Source organism: Balaenoptera borealis (genome assembly GCF_965194805.1).
Source record: "Balaenoptera borealis genome assembly, chromosome: 16".
In the NCBI taxonomy this organism is placed as follows: domain Eukaryota; kingdom Metazoa; phylum Chordata; class Mammalia; order Artiodactyla; family Balaenopteridae; genus Balaenoptera; species Balaenoptera borealis.
The window spans coordinates 35,500,967-35,514,427 of record NC_138872.1 but is presented as its reverse complement, the minus strand read 5'-3'; the positions used below and the strand labels follow the sequence as shown (position 1 = coordinate 35,514,427).

Genomic DNA, 13,461 nt, shown 5'->3' with positions numbered 1-13,461 from the left:
GCAAACCACATCACTATGTCTTCTTTGGATATGAAAATTACTGTCCATTAGGTATGTGTGTATTTTCTCCCTAGAGGTTTAGGTAAGTGTTGGAATAATACATTTATTTACTTAACTATATAGGCAACTATAAATGTTTGGGCATGTTTTACTCTTGGTTGTATATATTTTTGAAATCTTTCTCTTTACCTACACTTGATCAGTTTGAGCTTTAAAGTCTAAGAAGTTCGTAAAAGTTACTATACTATATACTAGTCACATAACCCTTAAACACTGTATGATAGGAATAATTGATGATCACTAAAAATTTGTATAAAAAGGACAGCCCTTTAGGTAAGATTGTCTTAAAGTCTATCCTTACATTTTGTAATGTATTTCAGCTCTTTTGCAAGGTCTTTTAAAAAATAAGCTTAAAATGTTAGCATTTTATAGCAAGTCACAACTTGGTACTACAAAGTCATATTCCAAGGAGCCAAGGAAGCTCGATTTTATTTTGCTATGAACATGCTTACTTCATATTATAGTTTATATTTGTCATTTGATTGCTGATGTTAACTTCATGGGTGAGGATAGAACTTAGATATGTCATTCATTAGGTCCTAGGTATGTTCCATTCTGCCGCATTAATCTTACTGCTAATTAACATTTCCCTAATGCTCTGGCCTAAAATGATTTGACTTTGGATATAACTTGGACTTTGGATATAACTTTGACTTTGGATATAAATGTGCTTCTCCCATCTACCGTCTACTCTGGAGCTGCATGAGTGTGAGGCTTCTGTAAGGGGAACAGTATGAGATCCTGGGCGATTCTGAGATGGAGTTATGGAGAATGTAGTTTGAGTGTGGGCCTATTGGAAGATCATTGAAAACTCTTCTCACATAAAGAGTTTTAGAATTTTACTTTTGAGGTTGACCTTAAGTCCAAGAAGTCAGGCCTGCCTAAGCCCTAAGTTATTTGGAAACTTAGAGTCAAATAATCAGTGTAGGAAGGTTATTAGAGGCTTGACCTGAAGAAAGAAGAGAGTTGATTCTAGACTATTCAAGTGACTAAGTGACAGAGATTACTGTTCCTTCATAAGAAGTTGGGAAGAGAACGTTATTTAAGGAAATAATAATTTCAAAGCAGTAATAGACTCATACGTTTTCTGTTAATACATTTCCATAAAATAGCAAACACATGTCTCTGCTCAAAATGCCTTTTCTACAACTGTAACATGTTAAAAGAAACACAACAGCTAGAATTTTTGCCTTCAATGAGGTCTCCAGGTGAGCAGTTCATTGCTCTGTGTCACCTTTGCCATTAACTGGGGGCTGAAAGCAAGGCCCAGTGTGCAGTTATGTGAAACTTGGTCTTGGTGACCTTGGAGGGTCTCCTTCCCTCTCTGAGTCTTTATGGAGTTTAACTTATGCAGTGGCCAGGAGGGGCAGGATATTTTCCATAGTGAAGTGATTTCCTGATCAAGTCATTGTTTCCCATAAGCCTGACTATTACATTTCCTATTTTTCCTTAATTTTAAAAGATGGGAAGTCAAAACAAGGCTGCTAGTTTGATTTTTGTTTGCTGTTTTGATTGAGCCTAGTAATGGTTGAAATATTTTACTAAATGTTATTTTTCTCATGTAAACAAAGGGCTCAGTTTTAGAAATCAAGTATATATTTTGCATTTTAAACCAATATGGGAAAGATCCTTAAGTGCATAGTCTGTGTATCAGATCACTCAGGCCACATCATTTTCTGACATCAGCAACTCTCCTTTGAAGGATGGAAGAGAGCAAAGCTGTAGACAGGCAGAAAAGCAATGGAAAACACAGGTAGCAATCTTCTGCCTCTATTATCTGGTCTCCATTTCGGCTGGTATGTATAGACACTGTCTGGATTTTGCAGCTTGGGTGGACTATTTTTCTACATGCTGCTGACCAGTTCCTAGTGGAAGGAGGTTTCATCTTTCCTCTGAAAGATGGCAAATCCGTCTACTCTCCTCTTTTAGATGCCTGGCTGTCTGCTAAGCTGAAACCTGAAAATCTAACCATGGAAGGGAAGATGAAGATGAGGACACCAATCCTATATAGACCCTGTTTTTAAACAGTGCCATTCTTAGTGGCTCAGAAAGTGACTCATCCCAAGAGAGTGGTCCTTGAGACTGGAAAATAGATCCTGAACTGATAGAATGAGAGGGTTTTCCTCCCAATTTCTGGGAAGGAAGACAGTATAATGGAATTATGTACTCTTAGAGACATAAAACAGCCCTTAGTGATAGATTAGTCCCAAGCCTGTCCTTTCAAGAGAAAGTGCAAGTGAGAGAACAGTTAAGTGACTTGCCCAGGGTCACACAGCTGACAAGGTTGAGGCTGGTGTCCCATAAGTCTTTGCTAGGCCCCCTTACCTAGCACTCTAGATGGCCCAGGTATCTCGCAGGTGGGACTTACTCCCTCCCAGGCTTTGTTGTAAATGCCAATTATTTGTCACTGGCAGGTGTTTCTTCTTTCCCTTGCAATGTGTAAGGACCAAAAATTTCCCCTCCAGTTGGTATTAAGAAAGCCAAAAGGAAAAAAAAAAGTCACAAAGAACATTATGTCCAGTGAATAGCTACTATAAGCAAGTGACTGTCATATTACAAATAGGTTTTCAACCTCAGTCTTTTCAGATGGAAATGTTTTCCTCTTTGCTGTTCAAATCAATTTGATGGCTTGGAGCTTGTTCCTTCCCAGGGAGGAACACTGCCCAGCACATGGGTCTCCTCAGCCTGGCATTTAGGCCTTTCTCTGGATCCAAGAGCCCCTGTGGTCCAGTTTGGTGTTGCTTACAAGAGCCAGATAGCTGCTGCTGCCCATCCGCTCCTGACCATGCCCAGGACCCTAAATGCCACCTTTCAAGTGGTCATTCTAGAGGCTTCCCCACCCCCATAACTGGCTGTAATCTCTGTATCTCTTAAGTATCTATCAAAGAGCTTTCTTCATTTTTTATGAGACTGCTGTTCCATATTGCTTTATAATTAAACTGCCATTTTTTTTCTCTTTTTGAACCCTTCCCCTCAGAAGTTAACATGGTATCTTGAACCTAATGAGCCAAATATTAAGTAAAGTAATAAGTGAATATACAGATGGTAATAATCAAAGTGAGGTTCTCATTTGATGTTTATAAAATTGAATCAAAAGGATGATGACTTTGGGTTTTTAAAATTTTAGAGCCCCTTAAAAACACATTTATGAAGTACTATTCCTATTTTAAAGACTGGGCAGTTGTTCAAAGTGTAGGTGAACTCCAGGAGCTAGCTAGGTACAAGAGGAACTGTGGAGCCCTTCTCAGTGGGCAGCTTCCTCCTGTGCTGGCTTCTCTGTGTTGTGCACTGTGTAGGGGAGAACATGGGGAGGGCGTAGAGAGCGAGGGGCTTCCGCTGACTTGGCCCCGATTCACACGTCGTCCTGTCAGTTTCATCACCACGGCCCACACCATCCAGGCCTGGAACATGGACTAGAATGAACCTGCCTCTTAGGAGCTTGTGTTTTATCAAGGGAAACAGCATGTTTATAGTAAGTAGCAAGTGACTCAATGCTGCATTCAAGGTCAGAGGTGTGAAGCCAGTCAATCACTGTTTAAAATGGGATTTAGTTCACATCACTGAAGTGTTTTCTCACAGTTTGTCCCTGTAGTAATTTCTTATAGGACTCTTAAGAATTCTCCACCCTGAAGTATTCTTCCACGCAGTCGGGGTTACCCACTGGTGAGGGACAACCCATGTACAGACTAGTTTTATTTGTCAGAATATGTTTTCTTCTTTAAAGATCAGTTTAGACTTGGCTGATAGTGTCTGTTTGCTTACACTTGCTTGACTCATCTATTTTTAGTGGGCTGTGTGTATACATTTGACTTTGTGACCCCTGTTCTAAAGTTAATAGTGTTTTCCTACATTATATCACATTTGAAAAATAGAAAATTCTTAATTATACCCTTGTCTTTTTTTGAGGACTTTTGACCAATTGCTATGTATTGATATTTGTCTATGAATGTCTGGTTATAGAAGCAGGACCTAACTTTGAGGTTGTTTGGTAACAAATGTCCTATCCACTCACTGTGAAATCACTTTTTTCCCTCCAGGTCTTGGTGGTCATATCAGAATGTTTCTATCTGCCACTTCCAAGGCATTTATCTGAAGGTTCTGGTAAGTGTGACAGATTCATGAGATAGAGTATTTTTGGAATTCTGTGGTGTGCCCTTTCATGCTCATATAGATAGTGGATTTTTCCCTTGATTTGCTAGGTGACCAAACCATCACCATTACCAAATTCCTTTGAAATATGTTCTCTAGATAGATTTGAGCAAAAAATTTTTTTTTCTCCTCTCTTAAATTAAGGAACATTTCATTTTGGCAGTTGCTTTTTCCCTTGAATTGTTTGCCCTTCATTAATCAGTTGACATCTTTTCCTTCATTGAAACTGGAATGAGCAGGGAGGGAGGGGAACTGTCACTTACTGTCTACTGTGTGCCACCAGTAACTGTCCTGAGTCCTTTAAAAGCCATCTCCCCAAATCCTTTCACTATTTCACACTGTTCCTGGGACCAAATACCCCTGGATTTCCATGCTTTTATTCCTACTGTTTGCATGAAGACTCTTTTTTTTTTTTCTGGCTGTGTGATGAGGCATGTGGGTTCTTAGTTCCCTGACCAGAGATTGAACCCGTGTCCCCTGGAGTGGAAGTGCAGAGTCTTAACCACTGGACTACCAGGGAAGTCCCCATGAAGACTCTTACGAGATTTCATAATTGTTGAATTTTATGTGGGAGTTCAACTAAACAAGCTTATATTTCTTTTTAGTTCTTGACGTTTTTAAGGCTTTGAGACTTCCATATATAATTATAAAATATGTTCCTTTGAATTCTTAAAAGTAACAGAATCCCATTTTAAAACAACTTAGGGGAAAAAAGAAAATTTTATTAGCTCACAAAACTGAAAAATCCAGGGATGTTCTGGCTTCATGCACAGCCCAAGGGATGATAGGTTTCTATTTCCATGAAGCTGATTCAGTAGCTTTCAACAGCCCCAACTCACATTTTATCAGCTTAGCAGTCCCTGTAGAAAGAGAGAAAGCTTTTGCTCCTGACTCTGGCCAAAAACTCCTGGAAAGTACTCTGATTGGCTTGGCTTAAGTCACAGTTCTGAACCAATCACCATGACCAGTGAGTGGGTCACTGCACATTCTACAAGGTATAAAATACAGAGCACAAAGGAACCTTTGCCCTCCATGCCCCTGGGCTCTGCCAAAGTCAACATGGTTAGTGAAGTCTCCGGAGAGAGGTGGAGAGGCCATGGGTGGGGCTAGGATGCCATCCAGAGATCTGTCCTGTGTGATAACATAGTTCCAAGATGGAGAAGACTGTCATATGCCCCATTGTTTCATTTCACAGCTACTTGTACTCAATTGCTGAATGACCTTTCTTTAATTGAAGTATAGTTGATGTGCAATGTTATATTAGTTTCAGGTGTACAACAGAGAGATTTGATATTTTTATAGATTATACTCCATTTTAAGTTATTATAAAATATTGCTTATATCCCTATGCTATACATTACATCCTTGTGTCTTCTTGATTTTGTACCTAGTAGCTTGTACCTCTTATCCCCTTCCCCTATCTTGCCCCTCCCTGTTGGTAACCACTAGTTTGTTCTCTGTATGAGTCTGTTTCTGTTTTGTTATATTCATTTGTTTTATTTTTTTAGATTTCACATACTAGTGAAAACATACAGTATTTGTGAATGCCCATTGTTTATTCAGAGGATGTTCCCCTCTCTTCCCTCCACAGAGCAGAATCTTAGGTCAGAGGAGGCTCATACAACTGAACAGTTGCAGGATGCAGAGGAAGAAAAGGATGATTCAAATGAAGAAGAAAACAAGGACAGCCTTGTAGATGACGAAGAAGAGAAAGAAGACCTTGGTTATGAGGAAGAAGCAGAGGAGGACGAGGAGGACAGCCCGGCTCCTGGCATGGACGAGAAGAGGAGTGATGCCCGGGACCAGGGGCCCCTGAGGGAGGTCCAGGAGGATGAAGGACCTGGTGGGACTGAAGACAATGCCCCAGAGCAGCCCGGTCCAGCTGGCACAGAGGCAGCGGAAGACACAGTGAGACAGCGCAGAAGTCAGCATGCCGACAAGGGACTGTCGGCCTGATGACAGTGTTTCCAAGGATACAGACCAAAAGAATATGTCAGCTTCCTTCTGGTCTGCAGTTTAAACCAAATCCTTATTTTTTTCTTGAATGAGCAAGCTTCTCTTAAAAAATGACCTCTAGCCATGTAGTCTTATGGCATTAAGCCTCATATATGTTAAGGAGAATCTTTCAGGCATGACAGTCAGGATACAGAAAAACAAACATGCTGTTAGGGTCTCTTTGGGACCTGTGATGAGAACAAATTCATTTCCTTGGGGCTCCAGAGTTTTGACCAGAGGAAGCAGTCCTCAGCCATCATGAGCACTGTTCATGGGCAGTAGACAAGGCTGCAGGCCTCTAACATGAAAGCAGGGCGAATGAACGTCCTCAGGGTGTAGCTGATATCTTGCTTCCTCTTCTTGTATTGAATATTTATTATTGTCAAACTGTAAGAAATATCAGGTACCATAGTACAAGGGTACTTTTTAGAGATAGAAATTGAGAGGGCCTTGGATATTATTGTAGAAAAGAGCTTGGAAATCTTCAACTCTCTAAATCTCCCTTCTTATGTTTTATTTCTTACCTTTAACATTTCCAACTTTCCCACCATGGGCCTGCAGGCTCCTCACACTCTTCACAATACGTCCTTAGTGAGAGGACTCAGACAGCAGTCTGCTTGACATCAGCTGCGTTTATTCCACCTTAAGGGTTTAGATAATCAAGAAGCACAGCCCATGAAGCCATGACTGCCAAGCATCTCAAATGAAATGTTGTAACCTTTGGAGATTCAAAAGGAAGTAGGGGTTTTACAAGAGAGATTTTTCTTGTTGTTTTTAGCCAAAATGTAGTCATTTTTTTTCCCCAAAAAGTTCCTTTAGCAATATTCTTTTTGAAGCCAGAAGTCTCCTAAGTCTTGCCAGTACAAGGTAGTCTTATGAAGAAAACTTGAATACTGTGTTGTTTTGTTTCCATCTCAAGGGGTTCCCTGGCTCTTGAACCACTTTAATAATAACTGAAAAACCATTTCTGGTTTTCCTTCAGTGATGTGCTTTTGGTGAAAGAATTAATGAAAGTGTATATCTGGAAATGAAAGATTTGGTTTCGTTTCCTTCTTCCTTAATCTTGTAAAGAATTTTATCCCTGTAAATCTCTCAATACTCAACCTGCTAAAAGTACCCAGGGGGCCCAATGTCTTTTTAAAAATCCATCCATCTACCTGATTTGCGTCTTAGAATAAATTCATAATATTAGATTCCAAGCTTATGAAAGATGTCTAAAGTTGATCCTACACCCCTTTGGGTCCAGACAGAATAATAAGTAGTGCACGTTTATGAAATTCAAAAAGCTTCTGTCATCTTTAAAAAGAAAAACGCAGTATATGCCTATCTGGCTGTTTCAATAACCCTTACGTTGTACTGACTTTGAACTCGGGTTCACTGGAGGAGGGGGAGGTTCTGAAACTCTACCCTGGTGTGGCTGAAGGAATCTGTTTCAAGCCTCATACAAAGGGAGTTTTTATTCTGATGGAATCCAGTTTTCAGAGTTGGTTGTTTTTCATCTTCCCAACTCAGTGACCTGACAGTCTCCTCGCCCAGTGCAATAACATTCATTAAGAGTTGCCAATATTTTTTTTCTTCAGACAGCAGCACGACCTCAAGTTTGAGGCTATCACAGAACTGACAGACTGGGAAAACCTTGACTTGTGCTCATTTCTTGCCCCTCCCACCATCTGGGGCTCTGATACCTCCTCACACAAAGCACCATGGTACTGAGGGAGGCAGCTCCATGCCTTTCTGGATCAGAGCTGAGCTGGATCTGCCCTCCTGTCACTGGATTTTCTTTCTTTTCTAATCAGCTGAAACAAAGTTTTCAAAGATCACTGAGTTCAAGTTCAAGGGTATGGAAAAAGAAGGGTTTCATAGTTTGGCTTTTCTGTACAATACCTCCTCCCCCGCAATATTGAAATAATTTTTTTTTTTAAGTGAAGTATTTCACTAAAGGGGAAGGAATGAAGAAGTAAAGTCTACTTTGGCTTTTTATAAATGTAAGGCCAATTCCCAGTTGGACTCCAAATAGTATCTGATTATATAATGTAATGAGATAAATGTATTTTCTTTCTCAGCAATACTTAAAAAAAAAAATGGAGGAAGAGGAATAAAACAGTTTGGAGAACCGGATCCATTAAAAGTTGAAGTATCTGGCTACAGGGACTGTTTTTCCTGTTTTGTTTTTGTTTTTTTTTAATATTCTGATGAAAGATGTATATATCTAATTTAATTTCTTTCCACTTCTAGCCTTTAGGTTCATTTTCAATACTTACTGAATATAAAATTAAAGGAAAAAAGTCAACCCAAAATAATTTAAAATTAGATTAACATTTCAATAGGATTGATAGATTTTTCCTGTAGATAATATATTTAATCCAGAAGTCAAGTGCATGGAAACATGATTTTGATTGAAAAAATAAAAAATAATCATGCCTCCCTATATTACAGGATCATTTAGTTACAGAATAGTATTTTATATATATCAAAATTAGGTAAATTAAACTGTTCATTTGGGAATTGGGGGTGCAGTGCTTTATGTATGAGTAGTGGGAATGGGGTGCCTGTTCACTGATTAGAGGGAAAATCTGAAACTTCTAGCTACATTTTCCTTAGTTTCTTTCTTTTATTATTCATCTCTTGCCAAACCACCCCAACTTGCTTAGAGATCTCATGCTGAAGCAACATATAGGCAATCCCACTTCCTTTCCCTTTGAAATGTAAGCATGAATGGGGCAAGACCCTGCTCATTCAGCTCACAGGGCCTGGCACCACATGGGCACGCACCCCCAGCCTGATCTCGGGAGCACAATCCCTGTTAGCCACGGGCCTCTCTGACTACAAAAAGAAATCCAAAATTACTAATGTGACAAAAAGCAGACAAGCTTTGGTCAGGTTGATATTGATGGTGGAGAAAGCCAAATTTTGACTCTCTTATGGCCCAAATCCTTGTTGATAGCTATGGTGTTCTCCAGGATTTGGTTATGTGTAATTTGAGTTGATGATAAAAGTGTCTTTTAAGGCAAGTACTTGGCATGTGACTTTTTATTACCAAGTCCTTTAAGAGTGGAGCCTGTTTTACAGAATGGGAAACATTAAAGAGTCCAAAAAAGGGTAGAAATGATAGAATGTACCTGAGCTTTTAGCATAAAACCTTAAATTGGCATGAAGTGAGAGAAAGAAGGGGAAGATTGGTGCTTTTGCTAATGTCTCAGTAGTTTCGATATGTCCTTCATCTCAGTGTTAAAGTGTTATTTCTGCCAGTATTCTAAATGTGTGGTTGACCCATTCTTTCAATATAATATTTTGGGAAGTATTCATGTAAATCTTTTGCACTAATAGAAAAGTTCCTTCTTGTTTAGTATCTGTTTACCTCAGTCCTACGTTCTGATCCCTCATAGCTTGTTTTGAAAACCTAACATGGAGTCATCAAATCTGATGAATCCAGATGGGGCAGTTTTTTGAGCATGTTTCCTGAACCAGGAGGTTTGGTTGAAAGGCCTTTGATAGCTTCAGACCAGGACTTGTGGCCTTCAGATGGCTTATTTTCAGTGAAGTTTCGTGTGAACTGTGACATATGTGACTCATACAACTTTAACATGTTTCTGATGTATTTTAATCATATTTGTTACTAAATAGCTTCTTCGTGCAAATGCAGCTTTTATACTAAAAATACTGTTTATTTGTATTGTAATACATTATAAATTCGTTATTTATATTCTTGTAATGGTCTTAATCTTTTAGCCTAGTGATACTTCATTATTTTTTTCTTCATCTCTGTATTTTTTGCTTCTGCAGCAACTGGAGTGGGAAATCAGGATATGAGTCTCAAGCAGGGCATTGCCTGAATTACAAATCACCTTATCACAGAATTGTATATCATCCTTGATGCTATTTGTTTTCATTTTATTGTAAATTTCCACTTGCATCGAAACCTAATGATAGTGATAACTAAGTAAAAACAAAACAGTGTATTGCTTTTCATATAAGAATTTCACAAAAGTCATTTGCCTAGGCAGTGAAAAATATTACTTCCTTAAAAAATAATTTTCGTGTGTCCATCCTCCATCCTGTCTGTGCATTTTCCCTCTTTCTTTCTCCCTCTTTTCCTTGACTTCATGAAACCTGAACCCTTGCCTTTAGCAGCTCTGGAAGGTTCACAAAACCAAGAATGAGTGCAGAGAAACCAGGCTTCCTCCTTGTCACAGTCGTTGTGTTGCCTATAGAAGCTCACTGCCCTCAGGTCTCCTCTGTCCTGAGGTCTGGAGGTGACCAGGGCTGGAGTGGATGGCAAGGGATGTTGCTAACCCTTCAAGACACTGTGAGTCGACCTGGTCTCCTAGGGCGTTCAGAAGACTCTGACCTACACCTGACCCTTCCTATCAGTATAGCAGTGGAAAAGCACAAAGGACATGAGGCGATTCTTTTATTAAACACCCTCAGGGACTGAAATAATGGATATTGGATTTTTCACTTTTGAAAGATGGTGGGGGGTGTAGTAAGAAAAAAATGGTTAACTTCCATACCACCAAATCCTTCCCCTCTGAGAAACTGGCTCAGAAGGCTAATGGAAAAATATCCATTATGTGGTATCTCAGCCTACTTGAACTTGGTCATACATCTTGGGAGCAAAACCTGCATCTTTTGAAGCCAACAACACTGAGGTGCAAAATGCAATCCCTGCTTTGCTTCAATCTCGGAGGCTCTTTGGAACCTGTTCCACAATAATAGGACACGTCTTTCTTAGGACATGTGATCCTCTTGAGACTGAGAACTGGATTAGGCTAGTCTAGGCGGTGTTAACAGACTCCCAAATCTCAGGGACTTTGAGAACGAGAAATTTATTATTGTTTCACTGAGTTCAGGCATCCCAGAGAGCAGAGGCCCTGCTTCATGCAAGTTTTTCTGGGACCCAGGTCAAAAGAGGCTCTGCTGTCTAACTTGTGGCTTCTGAGGTGACTGTGTTCATTTCACCCCGGTCACTGGGAAGTGGAGAGAGCACGAGGAGTGTTCCTGGGAGGTGTTATAGCTGGGCCGCGTCACTTACGTTCACTGGGAGAGAGGTCACGCCTAACCTAAAGGGGGACTGGGCTGTGTAATCTTGCCGTGTCCTTAAGAAAAAGGGGGATTGAGAGCTAGCATCTCTGCCACAGTGACTTTATCTTACCTGCCTTTGTAACCTGAGTGCCTCACGAAGATTAGTTGTATGAATGCACATGTCGCAGGAGAGGGAAGAATACATACGGGCCCAGTGCTGGTTGTCTTCCTTCTGCACTTTCCTATAATTGGTCTTCAAGATACCAGAGTTTTCAAACTGTGAGTCGTGTGTTCTCAAGGAGTTCATGTTTTGTTTGGAAAGATGGACATTAATATGTGCGATAAGAATGACGGGGGATATACGTATACATATAGCTGATTCACTTTGCTGTACAGTTGAAAATAACGTTGTAAAGCAACTATACTCCAATAAAAATTTTAAAAAAGGAAAGAGTAATCTTAAAAAAAAAAAAAAAGACAAATAGAAGAGTTAAGAGCTGCTATGTGAGGTTATAAGAGAGGAAGCTGATCTAGGCTGAGGGTTTGGATGGTACATGTGACCAGGAGGGCAGGATTAGGGGTTTCTGAGGCAGAGATGGATTTGGAACCCCTCTGATGCACGCAAGCAACCTTTAAGATGCACATACGGAAAAATAGGACTAATATTTATTTCAGTGGGAGGTTCTTTGCTGAGCATTCATAGTGGGTTCTAGACCTCATTTTCCTTTTGTTTTAGGGAATGAGAGAGGAACAGTTATTAATCTTTGAGCTTTTTCTACCATTTCAATGTCTTTGCTATCTAATCAGTAATTTATAAACTCCATAAATCTCCCTAAATGGTTTCTAGTTAATAGACATCTGATTAATCATGTTAACCTTAAAAATTATACTTTGGAAAGGTTTATGCCATCAGAATTCTTTGTGTTCTGTTGTCCCTGGTGGGGCATATAATTCCTAAAATTGTACTTAGTTACTCTGTAGAGTCCATAGGATAGACCCAGACTCAAAGGGACAACCTGCCAGGTTTACAAAATTACAGAGCTGTCACTCTATAGGATTGTCCCTCAATCGTTAGTTCTCTGTGCAATAAATTCTGAGCATGAGTCTCGATCTAATAAATAGCATTAGAAACCAGCTTGTTATGGGTTAACCATTGACTTTTAACTATTCCAACTAATAACAATATTGTACAGAGTATTCTAAGACTTTTGATACCCTTGACTCCTCCATAGATGGGAGCCAGCTGTGGGCAAAGCCATATGGTTATACTGTGGCATCAAGTCCTTTGACCCTCCTTCAGAGCCTTTATTCTACTGACTCCGGAAAAGTGTTACCTCCTAACAGAGCAAACTGCCCTATTAATTGGCATAAAATAGGGCGATTTTTTTCTTCTATGCCTTTAAACACATGTAAATAGTATTGGCATTTGTTTTAAAAGTGCATGCCTGCTCTCGTGCTATAGCAGAAAGACAACCCCCTCACCCCCTCCATCCTGTGAGTACAACACAATCCTAGTGACAGGTTAAAGTAGTGGCCTCAAGAAACAGTTAAGCCCATGATTATTCCTGAGTTCTCCCATGAGGGAAACTGCCTCATTCAAAATATGCAAACAAAATAGTGATTTAGGGGCAAGCCCAAGTTAAGAGAGATTTTAGTGTACATTGTTCCTAAAACGGTTAAATTTAAATTGTTGTCCTTTAGCAGGCTAATGATGTGACTCTCCAAGAAGAGTTGAGTTTAGCGTTTCTGAAACTTATTTGACAACTGATATTGAGGGAACAGAAAATTTGAAAACTCTCCCACCACAGAAACTAGAAATGTTGGCTAAAATACAACTGACATCTTTTAAAGGCAAAGCTAACTACAAAAGAAAGAAAAATTCACAGGGGCCAAAAATCATGAAGTAAATAAACATGACCTGGTACTGGGACTGCCCCAGTGGGAGTGATGGTGGTGGGGGTGATGGTGGTGGTGGAAGCTGCTGTCCTAGGTAACCAGAGGGTGTGTGTTTTTTTGACCACATAGTTACAGGGTACAATGTCTTGACTATAGCAAGGTGGGAAGTTGGAATCAAAACTGCATAAAATTCCCAGCCACATCCTCAGTGAAATGAAAAATCTGTTCACTAGCACGTGGGGAAAGCTTATCTGTCTTGGCCTGGTCTGTGTGTTGAAAACAGTAGTCTTCCCTGGGAAATCATAACCACAGGCCTGACCTTTACAAACTGAAATTTGA

The 13,461-nt window shown here is 39.8% G+C and overlaps 1 protein-coding gene across 1 annotated transcript in view; it reads left to right on the top strand.

Moving 5' to 3' along the window:
* The window catches only part of TMX4 (thioredoxin related transmembrane protein 4), a 44,332-nt gene extending 34,266 nt beyond the window's left edge, over window positions 1–10,066 (top strand). The window contains exons 7-8 of the mRNA XM_082359186.1: window positions 4,098–4,161; window positions 5,801–10,066. Coding sequence (XP_082215312.1) covers window positions 4,098–4,161; window positions 5,801–6,165 — 429 coding nt within the window. The 3' untranslated portion in view covers window positions 6,166–10,066. The remainder of the gene's footprint in view (window positions 1–4,097; window positions 4,162–5,800) is intronic.
* The last annotated feature ends 3,395 nt before the right edge of the window (window positions 10,067–13,461 follow it).